Source organism: Limulus polyphemus, unplaced genomic scaffold, assembly GCF_000517525.1.
Source record: "Limulus polyphemus unplaced genomic scaffold, Limulus_polyphemus-2.1.2 Scaffold2080, whole genome shotgun sequence".
In the NCBI taxonomy this organism is placed as follows: domain Eukaryota; kingdom Metazoa; phylum Arthropoda; class Merostomata; order Xiphosura; family Limulidae; genus Limulus; species Limulus polyphemus.
This window is the reverse complement of record NW_013667690.1, coordinates 193887-214375: the sequence shown is the minus strand read 5'-3', so window position 1 is coordinate 214375 and position 20489 is coordinate 193887. Positions and strand designations below refer to the sequence as shown.

The window sequence follows — 20489 nt, the reverse complement described above, 5'->3', positions numbered from 1 at the left end:
GAGAAGAATTCTAAGAAGAAAGTAAACCTACAGACATCGGTCTTGTTTAACAAAATCTGCCTACAAGAAAATCTGTCACCAAAGTACACCAATTTGATACTAACAAACGAGATGACATGGTCTTTGACCCATGATGATAGGGTTAATAAAAAATCATTAAGACAATATTTTGATTACTTGGATAGTTGGAGCAATTGAAAAAAGCAGTAATCAGAAACACTAATTTTGATAGGCTCACTATTTTCATAACACTGATAATAGTCAAGTGATTATATTAATTAATTGCCCAGCTCTATCTATGATTCAAAGACAGTCAGAGCTTTAACAAAAGAGCATGTGTGTATAACAAAGTTCAACATAGCTTGAACCAGAACTAGTGTAACAGTACTATTATTGGTTTACGCGCATAAAAATGGCATCATTTTAAGCTGAGAAACTTTAAGTACAATATGTAACCACATCAAATAAATATTCTCACACTTTTGTTACATATGAAATACAATTTATAAACTCCAGAAATCAGTTATTAGTCAGAGCATCAGAGAATCAGCCTACAGTAAACAGTAGCAGCCAGTCAGTTGTAGTACTCAGCAATCTTCAACATCACTAACCTTCGCTGACAACTGTCTTTAATAAAAGATCTTATTAATGGTTCAAACTTCTGATTTTCACATCATAAGAATCATGTTTACCTTCTGAGTTGCTTTTAAAGCTTTCTGCACCTTTTCTGCCATTTGAACATGTTCTTCAGGTCTACATCTATATGCCCAAAAAATAAATAAACAAACATTAACCAATTAAGATTTGCTTGCTTATTATTATTAAATAAATATTTCTGTTTTCGAAACATAAAACTTTATAAAAAACTGTATACTGTCATCCTTATCATATACAGAAAAATATTAAGTTTGCTTAGTCTGTTATAAATAATTTATTATAAACTCCAGAGCCATGTGCTTGTGAGGTTGTGGCTATGGTCATCAGAAAACATTACTGCCTGTCACCAATTGACTTCATGAGGTGGTAGCTAACTCTAACTATGCATGAAGATATTTTAAGAATGTTGACTGCAACAAGCCCACAGGTCTCTACGACAACCAACACAGACACACAAAGAAAATGCCAAGCAACATATTGCAGCCTGGAACACCAATGTGAACAACTGGAAGATCCTAACATCTTATAAGACTGCCTGGAAATTGCTGTGAAGAAAGGTGCAAAATTCTTTGAAAGTAAATAATGTCAAAAACAGGAGGAAAAAAGAAATAGACAGAAGCACCAAATTACTGTTAACGGAGCAAATACATGCCCCATGTGCAAGCACTTGCATATTCAGGTTGAGACTTTTCAGTCCATGCCAAAAGAAAGTAGCTGATTTGTCATCTTCAAAAACAAAGGACAACCAACAATATAGCTGATGACTAAGTGACCTCTACTTAGAAATCTGAAACTTCTGTATCACCCTTAAGAAAATCCATGTATTTTGCTTTATAATAAAATCCATACTTACATTCTTTTCAAATTAAATGGTTAAGCATATCTTTAATATGATACTGCTCGTGTCTTTGAAGGTCGTTATTTATCTAACCCACTCAAGGCATGCTATGACCATACACATACAAAAAAAAAGAAGAAACTGCCGTATAAAATATTGAAGACTAGCTTGAAAATGATACTCACTTGAGTACAGTTGTTAGAGCCTTTTCTCTATCCACAGCCTTGCTTATGTATTTCAACACCCTTTCACCAACCAGAAAATAAAGGTTTGTTTTATTTCTTTTTCCTTTCTCCACATAAAGTAATTTGATAACCTAAAGAATAGTAATTTTTTTTTAATCTAATCAATATAAGATGTTAAATGACAAAACTGATTGTTCAAATTCCATAAAAACTTTCTAAAAATTAGTTTGAGTAACTGCAGAGAATTTCAAAAATTATGGTCTTTGGATTTTATAAATCACATTTGAGAGTAACGACTTAACTCAATAAAGCACTGTTTTGGTTTCTTTCATTAAAGTAAGGCACAAGTTGTATGAAACTTGAGTTGTTTATGTTATACATTCTCTGGCCATTGTCATAAATTTTTGCAAAAAGACAGATACAAACTCACGCATTCGTTACGATACTATCAAAAAATATAATACTTTAATTATTCAGTAGATATATTTGGTGGAAAACAAAGTCTGATAATGAATAGTAGAGTCCTGGCAACAATTGTAACATTTTCAATGAACGTTTTGAATTACACATTTTCCATCTTCAGCAAATTGAACAATCATTACTATAATTACTAATATAAAACTACAATGAATAGTGTTAGGAAATTATAAAACATTCAGTAAAAGAAGAAAAAAAGAAGCGAGAGGGTTATTTGAATAAAGTGAGGGGGAACGAGTATGAATTTCTATTGAGATTTGGATTTTTGTTCATAGTACATAGACTTTCTTTTATGAACAGTTCATGATCATTACATCCAGAAGTTAGAATTGAAAAATCTTCTAAGGAAATGGGGTGTGATGATATTTTGTTGCTAGAATATATAAGCTTAAGTCCAGTTCTGTTAGAAACTCCAATGTGTTCCACGGCACGTATTTATAAATGGCCTATGTAGGTGGCTTTACAGCTAACACATGTACAACCTTTTAATGTAAGAGTGAGGGTAAAAAGTCTTTAGTTATAAAAAGCTACTGATATGAAGTGACAATTTGAAAAACAATACAGAGTTTAATCTGGGGGTAGAAGGACCTGAGTAGCTTGTTCAGTTGGGTTTTAACAATAAGACTTTGTTTTCCAAGGTAAGAAATAACAAGGGTTAGAGGGAATTTGGAATACATTTGGATTTTATTTGGTGGAGTTTTTTTTTCTATTTAAGAAAGTTACGTGTTAAGTTTTCTAGTAAGGATGAAAGATACCCATTTTTTTTTTCTTAAGGTGTTCTGAAGGAAAGATATTTCATTATGAATAGATATGTAAACCGAGCAGATTGAGTGAAGAAGAGTTAAGTCTTAAGCTTAGTTTGAATGATTTTGGCAGAAATCTTTTAATGCACGTGTACAAACCAGTAAAAGTTTTCTTTCTGTAAATAGAGGTGTTAAATTTATTTGTTGTCTTGATTTTGAAGTTGAATGTCGAGAAAGGAAAGTTTGTTTTGATTTTCAATTTCACAAGTGAATTTTATATTATGGTGTTGAGAATTCCATAATTCCAAGTGTTGAGGAATTTTTTAATGCAATCAAGGTCTGACCCCAAAGGGATGAGAAAGGGTGCTGCCTTGGTGATTGAAATTAGCCACTACTGTAGAATTGTTGGAATGGATCATGACCAGATGATTCCTGGCACGACGAAGAAAATGATCTAAGGCATGACATACAGCCAGAAGCTCCAGGATGTTGACATGATAAGATCTTTTGGCCAGAGATCACCAACTTGAAGCTTATTGCTGATTTATCCACATCTCCCAGCCCTGAAGGGAAGCAACCATGAAGATATGTAGGTCCGTCCATACTTGGGGGGGGAATGAAACACACGCCAAGATATGAGCCTTGTCCAACCACCAATGCAAATCATTACAAGGGAAAAAGGAATGGGAATAAGAGCATCCAATAGATTCAGAGCAATATGCACCTCATACGTACTCGACCCAAGAGGATAAGGGCTTCCAGGTAAACCACATCCCCAAAAGCTATAGAACCATGCGAGCTGTAAATGCATGAAGAACTGAAAGCTCAATCAAATAAAGTCAAAGAGGAGAAGGTGGGGCCCGGCTGAGATGAGTGTTGAAAAAGACACTCAAATTAACAAGATATTGGTAGGTATAAGAAATGAATTTACCAGTTTGATTAACCAATCTACATGATCTGCTTCATGACGTATATCCTGGTCATCCACAAACTCTGAGAAAAAATGCACCTGAACGTGAGAAAAGACTCCCTGGTAAATTAGGGTAGAATAAAAGACTGAATGAGGTGGAACAAATCAATCACAGATTAGCAGTCTCTGGTTTTCTTGGGTACCACAAAGAGCCTGGAGTAAAAACCTGGAGAAGGATGATTGACAGGTTTGATGGCCTACTGGAAGCGAAGGTCTTGTACAACACCTCAGATAGACATTGATTAGTGGTAGGATCCCAAGGCAATGGAAAGGAAACAAGCATCTGAGATAATGTTGGAGGGGAAAGAAAATGGATAACAAGTCCCTTGGATAATACCCAAATAACCCACAGATTTGTGGTGAAAAGTTGCCAAAGAGGAACAAAATTTGTCAATCGAGCCCCCACTGGACTGGAACCCACTGGGTAGTCCCCTGTACTGCTGGTGACATGTCCATTTGCATAATATAAAATGACAAGATGAGGAACCAATGGAGGTAGGAACAGGTAAGGGCTGAGAAACAGTAATAGGGGCATGTCTAGGCTCAGAATGAAAGAAGCAATACACGAATGAAGAAAGAGTAGTTTGTTGTTGCACCGGCTCCACATGGGATTCCACAGTCTTAAGAATATTACTAGAAACATACTGCTGTAGAAAAGGAACCATATGTAAGTCCTGGAAATAAGTAGGCAGTAAACGAACTTGGGACATGGTTGAATCCCTTCCCAGGAGATCCCAACAACAGAGAAACCATGTGTGTAAGGATAGAGCTGAAGAAGACAAACATACCAACACTCAGGATCTCTGTGGATTGCCTCAGAAAGGATGTGGATGGTAGACAAGTACCATATTAGAGTCAATAGGGTGGGAAAATTGGGTATAGGATAAACAAACAGGGTCTGCCCCCAAATGGGAACAATTGATTCTAACTGTTTAGAATAAACATTCAGCCTGATGGAAGCCAAAGTAAACTGATCCGAAGCCCATGAAAGGCGAAACATTCTGGCACCCTCAACCATCTGAGAAACAAGATGCTTAGCATGAACCCTAATATCTGGGGAAGGAGGGAAATCAAATGCTGAGAGGAAGATGTATCATGTAACAAAGAAAGATGGGGATCATACGAAATTGGGGAAGTGGATAAAATAGAACATACCTGAGAAATCATGTCTAAAAAAGCCATATTAGGCCTAGCTGATTCCACAGTAGGGGCATAGGAAGACACAGCAAAATCAGGTGAAGGGCTGTCTAAATCCTGTGGTGAGGTGAGTAGCTATCTGAAACACATTTTCAGGAAAGAAAAATTATACTTTCAGAAAAGCTAGTCACCACTCCACAGAACTGAGAGAGAGAGAGAAAGAGAATCCAACATTTGTAAGATGGTGAGGAGTCTGATGAAGACAAAGAAAAAAAGATAAGCTCCTTTCTCAGAAAGGAAAAACTCGTGGACTATGTCACCCACTTGAGGTTCACTCAATGGGAGACCATAAACATCTTATGCAGGGACTGTTCTTATTCCAAGAGAGGTGGTAGAACAGAAGGTACTGTCAAAAGGATCTACATGGTGCTAAAGTGTTACATAGGTAGGTGTAATGTAAAGGTTGCTTAACTGGCATGTATATCTCATGGGGTCAGCAGAGCATGTATATATAGTCTGGCTAGGGCAGTAAGTCAAGCCATTCAGTATGTGAAAAACACATATTTGAAATACTTAACAGAACAGACAAGTGTGCAATTACATCATCCAGACCCATGTCTCAAGAAGAACTCACAACCATAAAATCTAGAGAAAAGGAAAATGGCCTGGGAAGAGACTGAAGATTATTGACAAACATACAGATAGAGACTGAATCAACCCTGACTCAGAGGATCCACAGCCAGAGCTGCAGAGTCCTGGAGATTTAACCTGAAAAGAAGAAGCTTGGTGGTGAGGGGAGTCACAAAGTAGTAGATGAGAGTACTCCCAAAGTGGGAAGAAATCCACTGAAGCACCAGAGGATGTAAAGGCAGCAAGATAGCTGATTCATATCCAATTTTAAAGCTCCCAGTACATGACAGGCTGACAACTCAAAGTGATGGTCATGGGCCCAAAGGTTGAGAGTCAGAAAATAAAGCTTTGGAGAGTTAGTGCCTCTCTGTTGCCTGACAGTGAAATTGTCTGAATGGATCATAACAAAATGACTAGACAGATGATACTTTAGATGATGGCAAGTTTATTGAGTATCCAATGTCTTAAGGATATTGATATTGAGAGATTGCTCCTTTGGAGACTAGACCTGATAAAAGATGCAGAGAGGCATCTGTGAACAGACAAGTCTGAACAAAGTGGAGCAAAAGGGATACCCAGGATCATGTCGAACCAACTGAGTCACCACAACAGAAAGAAGTGAAAAGATGGAGGAAGAGGTAGAAGAGAAGACAGTGGATTACTGGAATTACTCCAGTGATTAACCAGAGCCCATTGAAGAGGATGTGTATAGGTACTTCCTAGAGGAACAAAGAATTTGTGAGAAATTAATCCCCCAAAAAGACAGAAAAACTTTCATGCAAAAAGAGGAGAAATAAAAAACCTTTCATAACCAGAAGCTTCATGTCTTGAAGATTTGAAGGAGAAGGATAAGCCTTCTCTGCAAATGAGTTGGAAATAAACTCCCAAACAAATCAAATACTGAATGAGAGTCAAGATAGACTTGGAGAGCTTTACCAGCCAACTCAAATGAGATGATTCCTGAAGGAAAAATATCACAGCTTAGCCTGCTCAGACAGGGTGAAAAAGAGACAGTCATCTACATAGTAGTGGAAGTGCAGGCCTAACATGAGTATATTACAAAATTTTACTGAGTTACATTCAAAACTTAATTAAACCAATTTACTGTCAATGCATTTTAATGAACTTAGCATTATCATTCAAATATGTTATCATTCAAACTTTTACAGTATCCAAGTTAATAGTCCTTCACTTTAAAAGAAACAGCTGAAATAAACAATTAAATCTTCAGTTATCTTGCCATGTGACACACATATCATTGAAATACCTCAGGTTTGATTGCTTATGTATCTTTGCAGGTTACTCTCAGTACCTCTATGACAGTCTAGATGAGCTTCTACAGGTACAAGTTCAAATTTCAGACACGCTAGTTTCTTATTTCTAAAATTCTCAGAAAATGGTTATATCTCCAAACAGATCAGAGCCTCTGAGAGGGTGGATGTTGTAAAGTAACGAGACGATAAGGATCAGGAGAAGGAACAACCCTACAAGGTTACTGAGGATAAGAAACCTGTTGAGAACTCTTAGACTAAACAAGACAAGAAATTAAAGATAGCAGAGATGACTGTTGATGAGCTGACACAGCTCATGTTTCCAATGTATAAGGAATAATGATATGTAAATTCATAGCTGACCCAATCTCTGAAACCATGTACTGATTTTATTTTTCTCAAGTAGATCTGGTATATCTGTAGTATATAGGCCTAGGTCACTGATGTAATGACAAATATTTAAATTAATTACCAAAACCAAAGCACTTGGGGAACAACAAAAGAGAATATTTCTGGCAAAGAAATCCTATTAATACACAAAAATATAATAATTTGTGTCTGAAGTTCTAATTGAAATTAGTAAAATTTTGCATCTTATTTTCTCCAAAACAAGAAAATAAATAAAGAAAAACCCTTCAGATGTGAACTAAAAGTTTAAACCAATGTAAATCACTAGCAGTGCCAAGGAAAGAATGATTGTTTGTTAAACACAATGTGATGAAGGGGAATACTGCACATAGGAATTGTGTCACCCTCTTATTGGTAGAGGGCTATAGTCTAATACTGATTGCATCAAAGATGGGAACAGTTAATGCATTACTACATGTAGGGGTTGGAGTTTCATTGAAGGATTGGCACATGTGAAAAATTCATTGCAGTAGTAGTTTGAGGTAATAACTCATTTCTGTAGAGAGGTGAGTAGCATTTCTGAAAATAACATTCAATAAATAAGAATTTAAATCCTAAGAACATTTTGCTGTCACCTACTAAAGCTAACTAAGCTTCTCTCATGTCTTTCCTTCAACTAAAATTCCCGTAGCTTTCAAACAGATATCATTTAACACATAAACACTTTCACAAGCTAAAAAGAATGTTTAAAGGAACTGTAACAAATTCCCAACTCTTGTTATTTACTAAAAATTCTTCAACATTTCCCATTGAATGTCTGGTCAATGCTAAAGGAGATCGACTAGAAACTTTCCCATAAAACCAAAAACACTGCTCAAACTACTGTATTTACTCTATAATTACATAAAATGTCTTATCATATTGGTTTCCAAAGCTGTGTTTCATTAGTAAATGATGAAACTATTCGATGTAATATCATGAAGGGATTACACCTAAAAATTAAATAGAAAAAAGACAATCATGAAATGGATATGTTCTCAAGGAATGATAGTTTATGGCAAAAATAAAGCTAAACTTTGAGATGAGGAGAAATGTTCTAATTTATAATTAGTGTAACTGTATTCTATAGTGTTGAATAAACTGTAAATTTACTATTTGTACATTGAATATGTACCATGTTTGTAACACCATACGTCGTATTTTAATGAACATGTACTTAGATGGAAATTGCGACAGGCACTAGCATGTTTGTAACCTGCAACTTGCTGATTAAAGGATAAATTCTCAAAAAGTATTTTTTATCCAGTTAGTCATGTCAGCCTTTCAACCATGTGATAAATTAGAAATGTAAATGTAGCTATCCCCAGTGGCTCTGAGGTAAGCTTGAGGGCTTATGCACTAAAAACCAGGTTTTAATACCCATGGTGGGCAAAGCACAGATAGCCCATTGTGTAGCTTTGTGTTCAAACTTAACAATGTAAGTGTATCATACAGAATAATAATATAAAAACATACTTATGATTGCTTATGTATAGATAGGCTACAATATAGTCTTCATAAGGCTTAGAAAAACTGACTGCAGAAGCTTTACAACCTGGGGGGGGGGAGAGACTGTGACCTAAAAAGTGTTTTTTGGCTTTTCCTCCAAAAATGTCTAGAGAATGTACCCAAGTAACATTCTCATTCACTGTTTGTGTATCCTGATCCCTTCCAAATAATGCAAGTAATATAAAATTATGTTAGGTCAAAAGTTTACATCCTAATGACTGTAATAAATTTATATTAAAATATAATTGTGGTTTATTCAATTTCTATTATGCTTATTTTTGCTAATAAACCTTAGTGGATAATTTAACATATGCTGTTTCACTATATATTTGTATATATTTCAAGTATGTGTTACCAAAGATACAGAATTTGAAATTGTTTTTTTTAACAATAATGCTTGCTTCAGCTTATTGATGAGAATTATACCAGTAGCAGTTTATCGAAGTACTATTAACTAACACGGCTATCCAATTGTATAATGTATGTTGGAATATACTATCATCTAAATACTAGCACTTAGCTCATTATGTTTGGCAACATTTTTTTCACTTCATGCCATTTCTAAGTAATGAGCATCCTCATTCACAGAAATAGATTAAAATGCAGGTATTAATAGGCCTCTCCTATTCATACTTTCACATGTTATGATCAGGTAGTATTCTCTTGTTCATTTTAACATTCTTGCAAATAGTTAAATACTTTCTTTGCAAGTGTGCATAATGTAATTACCAATCATCTTGTGGAAAAGTTGTGCCGTAATGTTTTTAAAGTTAACATTTTCCTACACTCAAAATGTATTTCTGATAGATTCTTACCTCCTCCAATCACAAAACATATTTTTTTGACTTGCACTACCCTCTATATACACAAATTTTTGTTTGTCACTAGCACTGATACTCCCACCTACCCTTACGTGTTTTCACATGAGGCAGCTGTATGTTAGCATGCAACAACCCTCCTCCAATAGGAGTATGACACACTCTCCTAGTGCAGCTGGCTCCCTCTATACAGCTTAGCTCAACTTCACTTCAAGATTGAGCAACATAAAAAGAAAAAGACATCATAAGTGGGGAGGAAGGGTGGGAAGTCTGAGCACAAATAAGAATATATCAGTGTAGGAAAATGTTAACTTCTGATACAATATTTTATCTCCACTCACATAACAGCTAGAATCCCACAGTGACCTGGTGGATGGACCAATGTAACATTACTTGTATGAGTCCTTTTCAGAAAGTGCCCAAAGAAAGCCCATAGGGTGTGTGAATAAAGAGTATGTGAGACACATCTGTGAGAGACTGTACCATTCCAGAGTCAGGTATACTCTTCACTTGTGAAATTGATTCATTGCAATAAGGTTGGAAACAAAGGAGGAAATCACAGGGAACCCTGGTGTAAGAGTGGCTAGGGCATGGCAGAGCATAATGAGGAGTTCTACCTTAACCAATACCAACAGTAGCATGGTAAGAATACACAGCACATGTTAGGAAGCAGGTCCTCTATAGTTCAACTTGGACACAGAAACTGGAAGGGAAGAAGATCTTCCATTCCAATGACCTGCATCATCGCGTGTGCATGTCAAACACAACCAGCACTGGTATCCCCTGGAAACTGATATCTAGATGACGGTAGGAGGATAGATGGCAATGTGGCAGTCCAGCTTCAGTCCAGAACCAGACAGTATTTGGTAATGAATTGTCCTGTCTGTGGTAGAAAAAGGGTATCTGGGCAATTTGCATGCATGTGAGACTTATTTGGCTGGTCCAGCTCCAACCAACACCAGTATTCCCCAGGAACTGACATCTGGGCAATGGTAGGAAGGAGAGTGCCCAACCAGAGGGGTGAACTGCACTGTGGCATGGAAGGTGGCCAACAATGCTGCATAATAATCAGCAAAAGTGGATACTGACAGCCCCTTATCAAAAAGCCAGATAAGGAAGTTAGGTGTGAGAGAGTAAGATGGGACAAAGGAAAACCATGCTGAGAAGACTAAGGATGGTAGACATACTACTTACGTTGGTAAACTGACATAGAGAAAGGGTGCACTGAATGGGAAATTAGGAAAGCATATTACTCTTGTCTTGCAAGGGACTGGACAAAAGCCACACATGAAAATGATGTGGGAAGGGAAGGATGTAATACACCTAAATGTGGTTGTTTGAGGAGATGATTGAGAAGGCAAAGAGAGAAAGTGTCAATAGTAGCTGATGCAGAAGTGGAAACCATGGCTGTGCTGGCCAAAGTGGAGCCACCAAAAGGACTCAATACAGATTAGCTTGTATGACAGCAAAGACATGAAGAAGAAGAATGATCGGAGGATATACATAAATCCCAATCCTAAATGAGGGCGTGGACAGAAAGAGCCAAAGGAATAAGAGTCTAAAACCTGGGAACTTGAAATTCAGATGTTGGGTGAATGCATTCAGTTCTGGTGTACCCCACTGTGAACATAGCCCACTGAACACCTGTGGGTTGAGGGACAACTCTATGAGAAGAATCTTGTCAGGACACAATAAATGACCCATGATCAAATTCAGGGCACCTGATACATGACATGCCATCAAACAAATGTGATGGCTGTGGGCCCAAAAAAGGAGATCAAACGTGTGAAAAAAAAAAGACCTTGACTCAGTGCCCCTTTGCTGAGTGATGTATGATACAACCATGGAGTTGTTGGAAAGGATCATAACTGACTGGTTCTAGAGAGATGGAAGGAAATGAGCCAAATCACAAAAAATAAAAAAAAATCAAAGCTAAATTTCTTATATATGACCATCAAATGGGACAATAGATGACTCTCGCTGTTTATAGAAAGCCATTTTCTGTGGCGGTAGCACCACACAATAAGTCGTGTCACCCATGGACACAAAAACTATCTGCGTTTTCCACATTTGTGTTTAGAGCCTTAAAAATATGCACTTATAATTGTGATGTGGAAGCAGAGTTAAGTTTCTTGAAACATGTAGCCAGAGATAGAGGATATAAACCCAAAATTATTGATAGATTGTATCATAAACATATCAATAAATTAAGAATGTTAGCATGTACAAGGTGAGAGGGAATATGAGAGTTTGTTTATCATATGTTCAAGGTTTATCTACAAGAACAGGTAATATATAAAAAATACATAGAATATAATGTAACATTCTCTCCACATTGTAAATTATATAGTCTCACAAAAATATAAAGTAAATGAATTGGTATTAGCAGAACATGTGGTGGAAACATCTCATGTTATAAACTGGAATAACACTAAGTTGATGAAACTAGAGATTAAAATAGAATTATATATAATAGAAACTACTGAAATTGAAAAACAAAGATATTGTATTAAACAAAGAAGCTGGTCCAGATCTATAAATAATAAAGTGCTGGACAGATGTTTTGTAACTCTGGATAGTGGGTATATAAGTTCCAACCATGCCTTTTACATTACTCCTGAAGATGGTATTCTACAATACCAAAACATATGTAGTCTTTTTTTTAGGGCACGTCCTTGTTTTTAATAACTGTTTATTGTGTAATGATTTTAACATTATATTCCTTTCATTTTGTAAATAGAGTTTTACTTGTTTTTCAGTAAGAGTAGTGCAAATATTTTGAATGAATAAAATGATCATTATCAAACAAAATTCACAGATAGAAGCTTAGATATCATAAATATAAATATGATCTTCCCTGTGTATTATTTGGTTGTGATATAATATTTTCAATCGTGTAGACTGAAATATTCAGTAAAACATTGTTTCAATATATGGTGCAGTATAGGATTCATAAAAATGCATACTGAGAGTGTAAAAGAGGAAGGTGAAAAGCAACACCTCTTGATTCAAAAATGAGTTGCTTTGATTGATAGTGCGTAATCATCTGGTTTGAGGTAGCAGGCTAGTTGGTGGTCTAATTTCTGTTTGAGTTTTTGTAAGTAGTCCAGTTCTTGATATTTGGAATTCAGGGTTGCTTTTAGTAGTTTTTCTGCATGTTTTGAATAATACCTGAAAACCGGTTTAAGTTTTTCAATAACTTGATCTAACAGCTCTTGTTGCATAGATAGCCAGAAAAATTGTGATAGTTATAATATATTGTTTGCTTTTTGCACATCATCATTATTCTGTATTCATTGATGCATTTTTTAACTCTTTGACTAATATGCAGCTCTTGTGAAAGTTCTTTACAAAAATGAAATGATTGGATAAAATTCTTTTAAATTTGAGATGAAAGGTTCTATAAGCATGTAATTTTTGATGAATAAGATATTTAATTTTGATTTTGCTAAAGCAATATTTTATCATGCCTTTTTTTCTTTTCACAAGTTGCCTATTCAAAAGTGTTTTTATGTAACAGAAAATTTTCAAATTTCACATGCGAAATCCTTATAATATCCACATATTTAGCAAATATTTCTTAAGAAAAAACTTTATATTTTATCGGTTTATCACTAACAAATATCTGTATGGGTTAGATCAATTTGACTGATCTCGTAACTACCACAAAAAATTAGAAAATAAATACAAATTATGCCTTTTTCAATCTAGAATGACTACAAATTATAACACGAAAACACAAATGTTTAGTCTAAATTAGCTTAAATCTCATAACTTTATACATTTATATATATTTATTATTTTTATTATACTGACCTTTCAGCCATGCCTGGCTAAGAATACAGAAGTTAAAATGACGTGGAGCACATGCACTCATGTTACTGTATTCAATAATATGAAACTGATCTGTCTTGGCTGTGTTTTAGTGGACTAAGTATTTCGTAAAATACAGTCACATTTCAATTATTACACATTATATACGTATACGGATTATTACTATTTACAAATAACTTCTTAAACTTATTTTTCTCAAAACATAGAACAGGAAAAAAAAGAAGTAGACCAAACAATTATCTCCTCTAGTTCCAACCTTTGTACTCGGTTGCTGCTTGTCATAGCTTGCTAAGCCTTAAGAAATTTCGCACGTGGAGTATGTGAAACAAACTAATTTTTTTTTAAGTTTTTATATATACATATATTTGAATAACCAAAAAAAATCATAAATAATTATATTGATACCATAGAATTCCACTATAATTTATCAATTTTAGTAACTAAGCTGTATTTTGGTCTAAAAAAATATCAAATTTCGAGCAAACTAAAGACTGGACTTACCTCTATGCCATCTTTATTGAAGGAAAGAGATAATGTTGTTATACTTGAAATTGGCTGAGAAAGCCACTAGGGGACATTCTGACCTTTCAATTGGTTATTCACATGTCATATACAAAAGTATGTATATATAAGGGACCATTTCCAAAAATGGAAAGAGGTGAGCAGGGCCACTGTGCTTGATTCAGTACATGAGCAATATATCAGCAAATAGAAAAAATAGGATGTTCATATTTTATATTCTAGTTTGTCAATACTGGTAATTTGAGTTCCTAATTCGTACAAAACTATGGAATTTGTACTCTGACATCACCAACATCTAATCTGAACCTGTGCTGCATTCAATATACCACATGACACACAAAAATTAATGTTTAGGTTTTTTTTAATATTTACTTTTAAATTAAGAAATTTAATTATGATAATACTAAAATTTGAAATATAATCTACAATTTGATACCAAACTTAATGACGCAAATACATAAAATAGTAGTTGAATAAAATTTTGAATGCAAGTCCATAAACATGATGATATGGCCTTTGACCCACGTGGAAAGGGTTAACCCTCTCTGCCTGAGTATCATTTACTGCGAATGACACAAGGTTTTAGTGACTTACATTCAAAATTATATTAAACTATTTTCAATATGTTATACCAATTAGTATAGCATAAAATCATAGCTAATAATCCGTATTTTAATAGTATACAAGTTTTAAGTTCTTAATTCTACAAGGAAATATTTTTTCAAATCCTGAATTTCCATTAGTGTGACCCACATGACACATTTTATTCATCATCCATCGAAAATGTATGAAACTAAACGTAAAATACTTTCTGTAAAATCGTTATTGCTCAAACAAACCATAATTTTTATAGCCTTCAATTTTGTTTGGTTACAGAGCTATCTAATAGAAAATCAGACCCCTCCTGCCACACCCATCTGTCATGTCCTCTCTTTCAAAATCCATTGACAGTTCTTTCTTAAGTTTCATAATATATTACCTATAACCAATAGAAAGTCATGGTTTTCATCTATCAAATGACGTATCTTATAACGTGTTCTGAACAGAATATTGTATTTGGTAAATCTAATTCTGTATTAAACCAGTTTCATCGTTAAAGGTTTGTACCATGATACGATTTTATATTTTTTGATTGTGTAAATTTTTATTGGATTGTACATCATTCTTGTTGAATTCTCTTTTATTTGGATTCTCATTGTTAAACGTTTTTATTTTTTTGTAGGTAGCATGACATGCTTTTCTTTTGTAAAGGTTTTCCCATTATGTATTAAATGTGATGCATAAATGCACTATTCAGTTGTATGAGTCTATTCTGATATAGCATTATTTTGAATTTATCATTTAGTTTGTACATGTGCAGGTTTCATGCAACACATGGTTGAGTTGAATTGCTATCTGCCTTTGTTTCATGCTTTGCAAGAATGTTGAGAGAAGTGACCATCAATGATAGAGCAGGTTACTGTGTCACCCATGTTCGAATAAAAATGACCAGACACGTGGGTAGCACTAGTCACTTTGGGTAAATATGATGTTTCTTGTGAAGTAATGAATGTTGGACTTCAAGAGTCTCATACAAATCTTGATAAAGTAAGCAGTCAGAGAGATGATATGGAAAATCAGTAAAAATGACATTCGTCATATCATAAAAGCAAGTACACACATACTGTGTTTTTCTTAAGTCTGTTTTAATAAAGACTGCTCAATTCATATTTTATTTTGTGCCCAGTCTCTATATTTCATTCTTTATCAAACTCTGTTATTTGGAGATTAAGTATTATGCTATGATAAATATTTGTTTCAATCTCCTGTTAACAATATCACTATTCTAATTAACAATTCTAATACGTTTTATGTATCTTCACAAAACTCACAAGCTTTCAGTAAGCATTAAATCTTTTGAAGACAAAAAATTGGAATTTTCAATGAAGTATTTTCACTAAAAATGTCTCTGTGAATTTGAGTCAAAGTGTTAACTGCTCCAAGTGCAAAGTGACTTTCATGTTAAGATTAAAAATACTTTTCTTCATCTGAAAATTGTCAAATTTCATTTCTGTAAACTCTAAAACCTCTTAAATATATTTCAAATGTATTTTCAATAAAACTATAATTTATGTTAACCACAATAAAAAGCTACAAAATACATTCAAATGTTAAAACTTCCTTAAACTGAAAATGTATTTCTGATAGATATCTCCTTTCACAAAAAGCTTTCTTGACTTATACTGCCTTCTATTGGTGCAAATATTTGCTTGACATTAGCCCTGATACTACCACTTATCTCTGCATACTAATATGCAAATGATTAGATTATGCAGCAACCCTTCACCAACAGGAGTGTGACACAACTCCTACTGTAACTAGCACCCTTTCTAATCTTGCAGCTGTTAACCACTTTGAGATTAGTCAGATCACACCAAACCACACCAGAAGTGGGGAGTGGTGGTATATTTTGTAAATACATTTTCAGTTTAAGAAAATATTAACTTGTGATATAATATCTTACCTCTTCTCACAAAATGTTAGAATCCCACATTGAACAGGTGGAGGACTGACAAGAAGATAATCTCCCTTAAGAAAGTGCCTAAAAAAACCATGTGGTGTGAGAAGGAGCTAAAAACCAACATATACACCTATGGGAGACCACACCACTTCTGAGCCAGGTATACTCTTTGCCCATTAGTAATGTGTGGCTAAAAGGGCAGAAAGGCAGAAAGAAAGGAGGAACCCCAAGAGAAGTTACTGAAACAATGAGACCCCCCCCCCCCCAGTGTAGAATGGCTAGGGCATGACAGACCGTAAAGGGAAGTTTGGCCTCAACCAAAACATGGTGATATCTGGACTTGTACATCAATTCTGTGTAAGAAGAGGGTCCTCTACCTTTCACCTCAACTGGCAGGTAAGGGAAGTTTCTGTACCAGGCACCCACCTCTGCTGGCATGCACCGTTAACACAACCAACACCAGATCTACCAGCAACCAACATCTGGTGGATGGTAGGAAGTTGGAGAACCCAGGTGGGTGTATATCTCCATTCCATAATTTGGCAGTGTTGGGAATGTTTTGTTCAGTCTGCAGTATAAGGAGGGTAACCAATCTTACACCTGCAGAAATTTATGTGTCTCATCCAGAACATAAAACCCGAAAAAAGAAAGACGTGAGGATCTGAAGAAGACTCTGCAGAAAGAACCTTGTTAAGACAGGATAACAGATCTGCAACCAGATTCAGGGCACCCAGATTATGACATGCCAACAAACTGATGTGATGGCAATGGGTCCAACACAGAAGATCCAATGCTTGAAAATAGAGATCTATCAACCAAGTGCCCCTTGCCTGGTGATGTACAAGACTACCAAAGAAATGTCAGAGTAGACTATCACCAACTGGTCCCAAAGAGGCTGCAAGAAGTGAAAGAAACCCCAACGAACAGCAAAAATTTGGATTTTGACCTGGAGAAAGGAGATGGAAAGAGACCATTGCCCCAAAACCTCCTGAGTGTTGTGATACACCCCCTAATTGGAAAGAGAAGCATCCATAAAAGTTGATATTCCAGATGAGGATAAGGAAAAAGAACAACCACGGTAGTAATGTTCCAATCCAACCACCAGTCAAAGTTGGTCTGAAGGGAGGGCGAAGGATATGAGGGGCATCTAAGGGATCCCTAACAAAGCTTCATTGGTCTATCAAAACCCACTGATAATGACACATGAGGGTGTGACCAAGAAAAATGAGAGCTTCAAGAGAAGCCTATGTCCCCAAAAGAGAGAGAACCTCTCATGCAGTAGGACAAAGAGGGGAGGAGATGCTGCACATTAGAAATTCCATAGGTTGTAACTGAAGTGAATCTGATAGGGCCCAATGGAGGAGGGAGTTGAAAAACACCCCAAAAGGAACCAAAAAATTGTGGTTGTGAGGAAAGATTTTCCACTGTGACAAACTAAACAATCATGACAGCATCCTGGAGAAAATTTGAGGATGTAGGACTGAGTCATTTGGTGAGGAGACAAGAAGCAGTCAGACATCCATATAAGAATGAAAACGAAGGCCCCTGGAATAAATCAAGCAGGCAAAAAACAGCATCCCTAAGAGGAGAGAAGGAAACAGGATTGTGAGACAATAAGGGAAATGAATGGAAGCAGAGAAACAGACTCACTGAAATGGCTTTCAGGTCTCATGGATCAACCACCAAGGAGTCTGGCCCACCAGCTGTGACCCATGAAGGGTGGTCAGAGTAAGAAGAATATGGGAAAAGGTAATAAAATTATTGAGGTCAGATTCCCACTAAGGGAGAAGCAATACTAAATGCTGTGAGTCCAAATAAGGGAACTTGGAATGATGATAATCAAAAGCATAATCATCCACAGAATATCGAGGTCGAGACATAGTGACTGTCAAATGCAAATGCTCCCCAAAATGAATTGCATGAATTCCAATATATGAGGAAGGAGAAAACACTAAATAATGACCCAAGGGCTAATCCCTGAGAAGGGCAGGGGTGGAACACAGGAAACAAGAAATAAGTACAGAACATAATATACCTGCAGGACAACTGCCAACAAGATCTCACTGCTCCAAGAGAGAAATGTCACAATACACCACCATTTACTCTCTCAATTTCAGACTTTCCATGCCCTATCTGTATCCACTTGTGTGCATCCAGCTTTGGAGACTGCGGAGTCACATGCAGAATCATTGAGATATGCACAACTAGCATCATCAAGAGATTTGAAGGACAAACAAAGAAAAAGAAAAAACAGAAAAGAGAGATGCCAGATGAATGTGGAGCTATCTAACAGACCTCAAAGCTTTCAGTTGTTGAACTCCATGGTCTAAAGCAGTATTTCCCAAACTTTTGTCATCTACACTCCCCTTTAATCCCTTGACTACAAACTACTTACATTGTAAGTAGGTATGTAACTCTCGTGAAAGTTCTTTACAGAAATGAAACTAATGGATGAAATTCTTTTAAATTTGAAATGAAAGGTCCTATAAGTACGTAGATTTTGAAAAATAAGATATTTAATTTTTTTTTCTACTTTCTATAATAAAAGTTTCATTATCCAATGTAGTTATTTGCAATTGGACTCTGAATAGTTCACATGCAATATGATTTTCATTTTGAGCATAAAAATACTATTTCTTATCTTATTGTTTTCATATTTCATTTGCATAATCTCTGGAACCTCCTAAATGAATATCAAAAGTTTTTAAGGCAAATGTTTATATTTTATTTTCCATTTTCTCTACTATACCACCAACTCTAGTTATTATCATCAATGTACAGTGCAATGAAATGTTTAAAATTAAGAAATGGAAATATATACATACCTTTTAAATCTTCATAAAATACTTCTGAAACTTCTGATTGTCATATGCATTATTTCACATCTTTATCTTTTCACTTATGGTTTATTTTTAACTTTCCTTTCCAATTCTTTGTCTTTTGTTATTAATGCAGGTATGCCAACCTGTTCCTGCAGTGTTCCACTGTTATTATAGGGCAAAGGTCATGCACATATTCTTTCACTAAAGCTTGCACATGCATGATTCCATCTTGCTTAGACATTTCCACAAGTCAAACTACATCAAGTCAAATGTATACAAATCATAAACCTTTCACATATGCATTTTAAAACACAAATAATGCATATCTAACATAAAACCTAAATGCAATCTAACTGTTTAGCAAAGTAATAAACATAAGGTGAGGACCACTTGCTAATCACTATGTACCTCTCAAGAGAACAATGGACTAAGCTTCTTTTCTATCTCATACCACAGATCAGTACACTGGTAGAGGTTTCTTCAGGCTATAACTTAATAGTGGGAAATCTGCTCTTTCTATTGGTTATAAGCATGCCTTTCAACTTCAGTTTCTTGGCAACACAGCCTTGACTTTGCAAGTGGGCGTGGCTAACCTTAAGCTTAGAAATTTTAGAAAGTCAAACCCTCATCGAGAAATTCTTGGATGTAACATGCACAGAAGGGGTTTAAATATGGCATCGTTACAATTGGGTTAATAAATATGGTTACTTGCACAGATACACCCCCATTTTTTAAAGGAGTGAAAGAGTGAGTTAACTCTTTCAACTTAGGGTCAGTCCTTGGGACCGACTTTATAACCATTTTGTGCTTGTTATAGTTTTCATGCTATAACTTTCAAATTAGTAAGCAAATGCTAACAAAATTTGGTACATTATTAGTAAATATTACAATGCTTTCATTTGCAAAATATCTATTTTTTTTATTAAGTCTTAAGGTTTTTAAAGCAATGTTTTTCTCATGCCTTTTTTTTCACATCTTGCCTATCTATCATGCAAAGTAATTTTCATCTTAAGATTAAAAATACTTTTATGCATCTGAAAATTTTCAAATTTCACATGCAAAATTTTTATAATGTCTGGATAGTTATCAAATGTTTCTTAAGAAAAACTCTAAATTTTATCTGTTATTTTCAGTAATTAATCTCTGTACTGGTTTGGTAAATTTGACTGATCTTGCAACCATCATAAAA

At 35.2% G+C, this 20489-nt stretch overlaps 1 protein-coding gene across 1 annotated transcript in view; it reads right to left on the bottom strand.

The window, feature by feature from the left end:
- Nucleotides 1-668: 668 nt before the first annotated feature.
- LOC106465863 (alanyl-tRNA editing protein Aarsd1-A-like) overlaps nucleotides 669-20489 on the bottom strand; it is a 47060-nt gene continuing 27239 nt past the window's right edge. Inside the window, exons 6-7 of the mRNA XM_013926106.2 lie at nucleotides 1681-1811; nucleotides 669-759 (exon numbers count right to left, since the gene is read on the bottom strand). Of these exons, the coding sequence (XP_013781560.1) occupies nucleotides 669-759; nucleotides 1681-1811 (222 nt within the window). The remainder of the gene's footprint in view (nucleotides 760-1680; nucleotides 1812-20489) is intronic.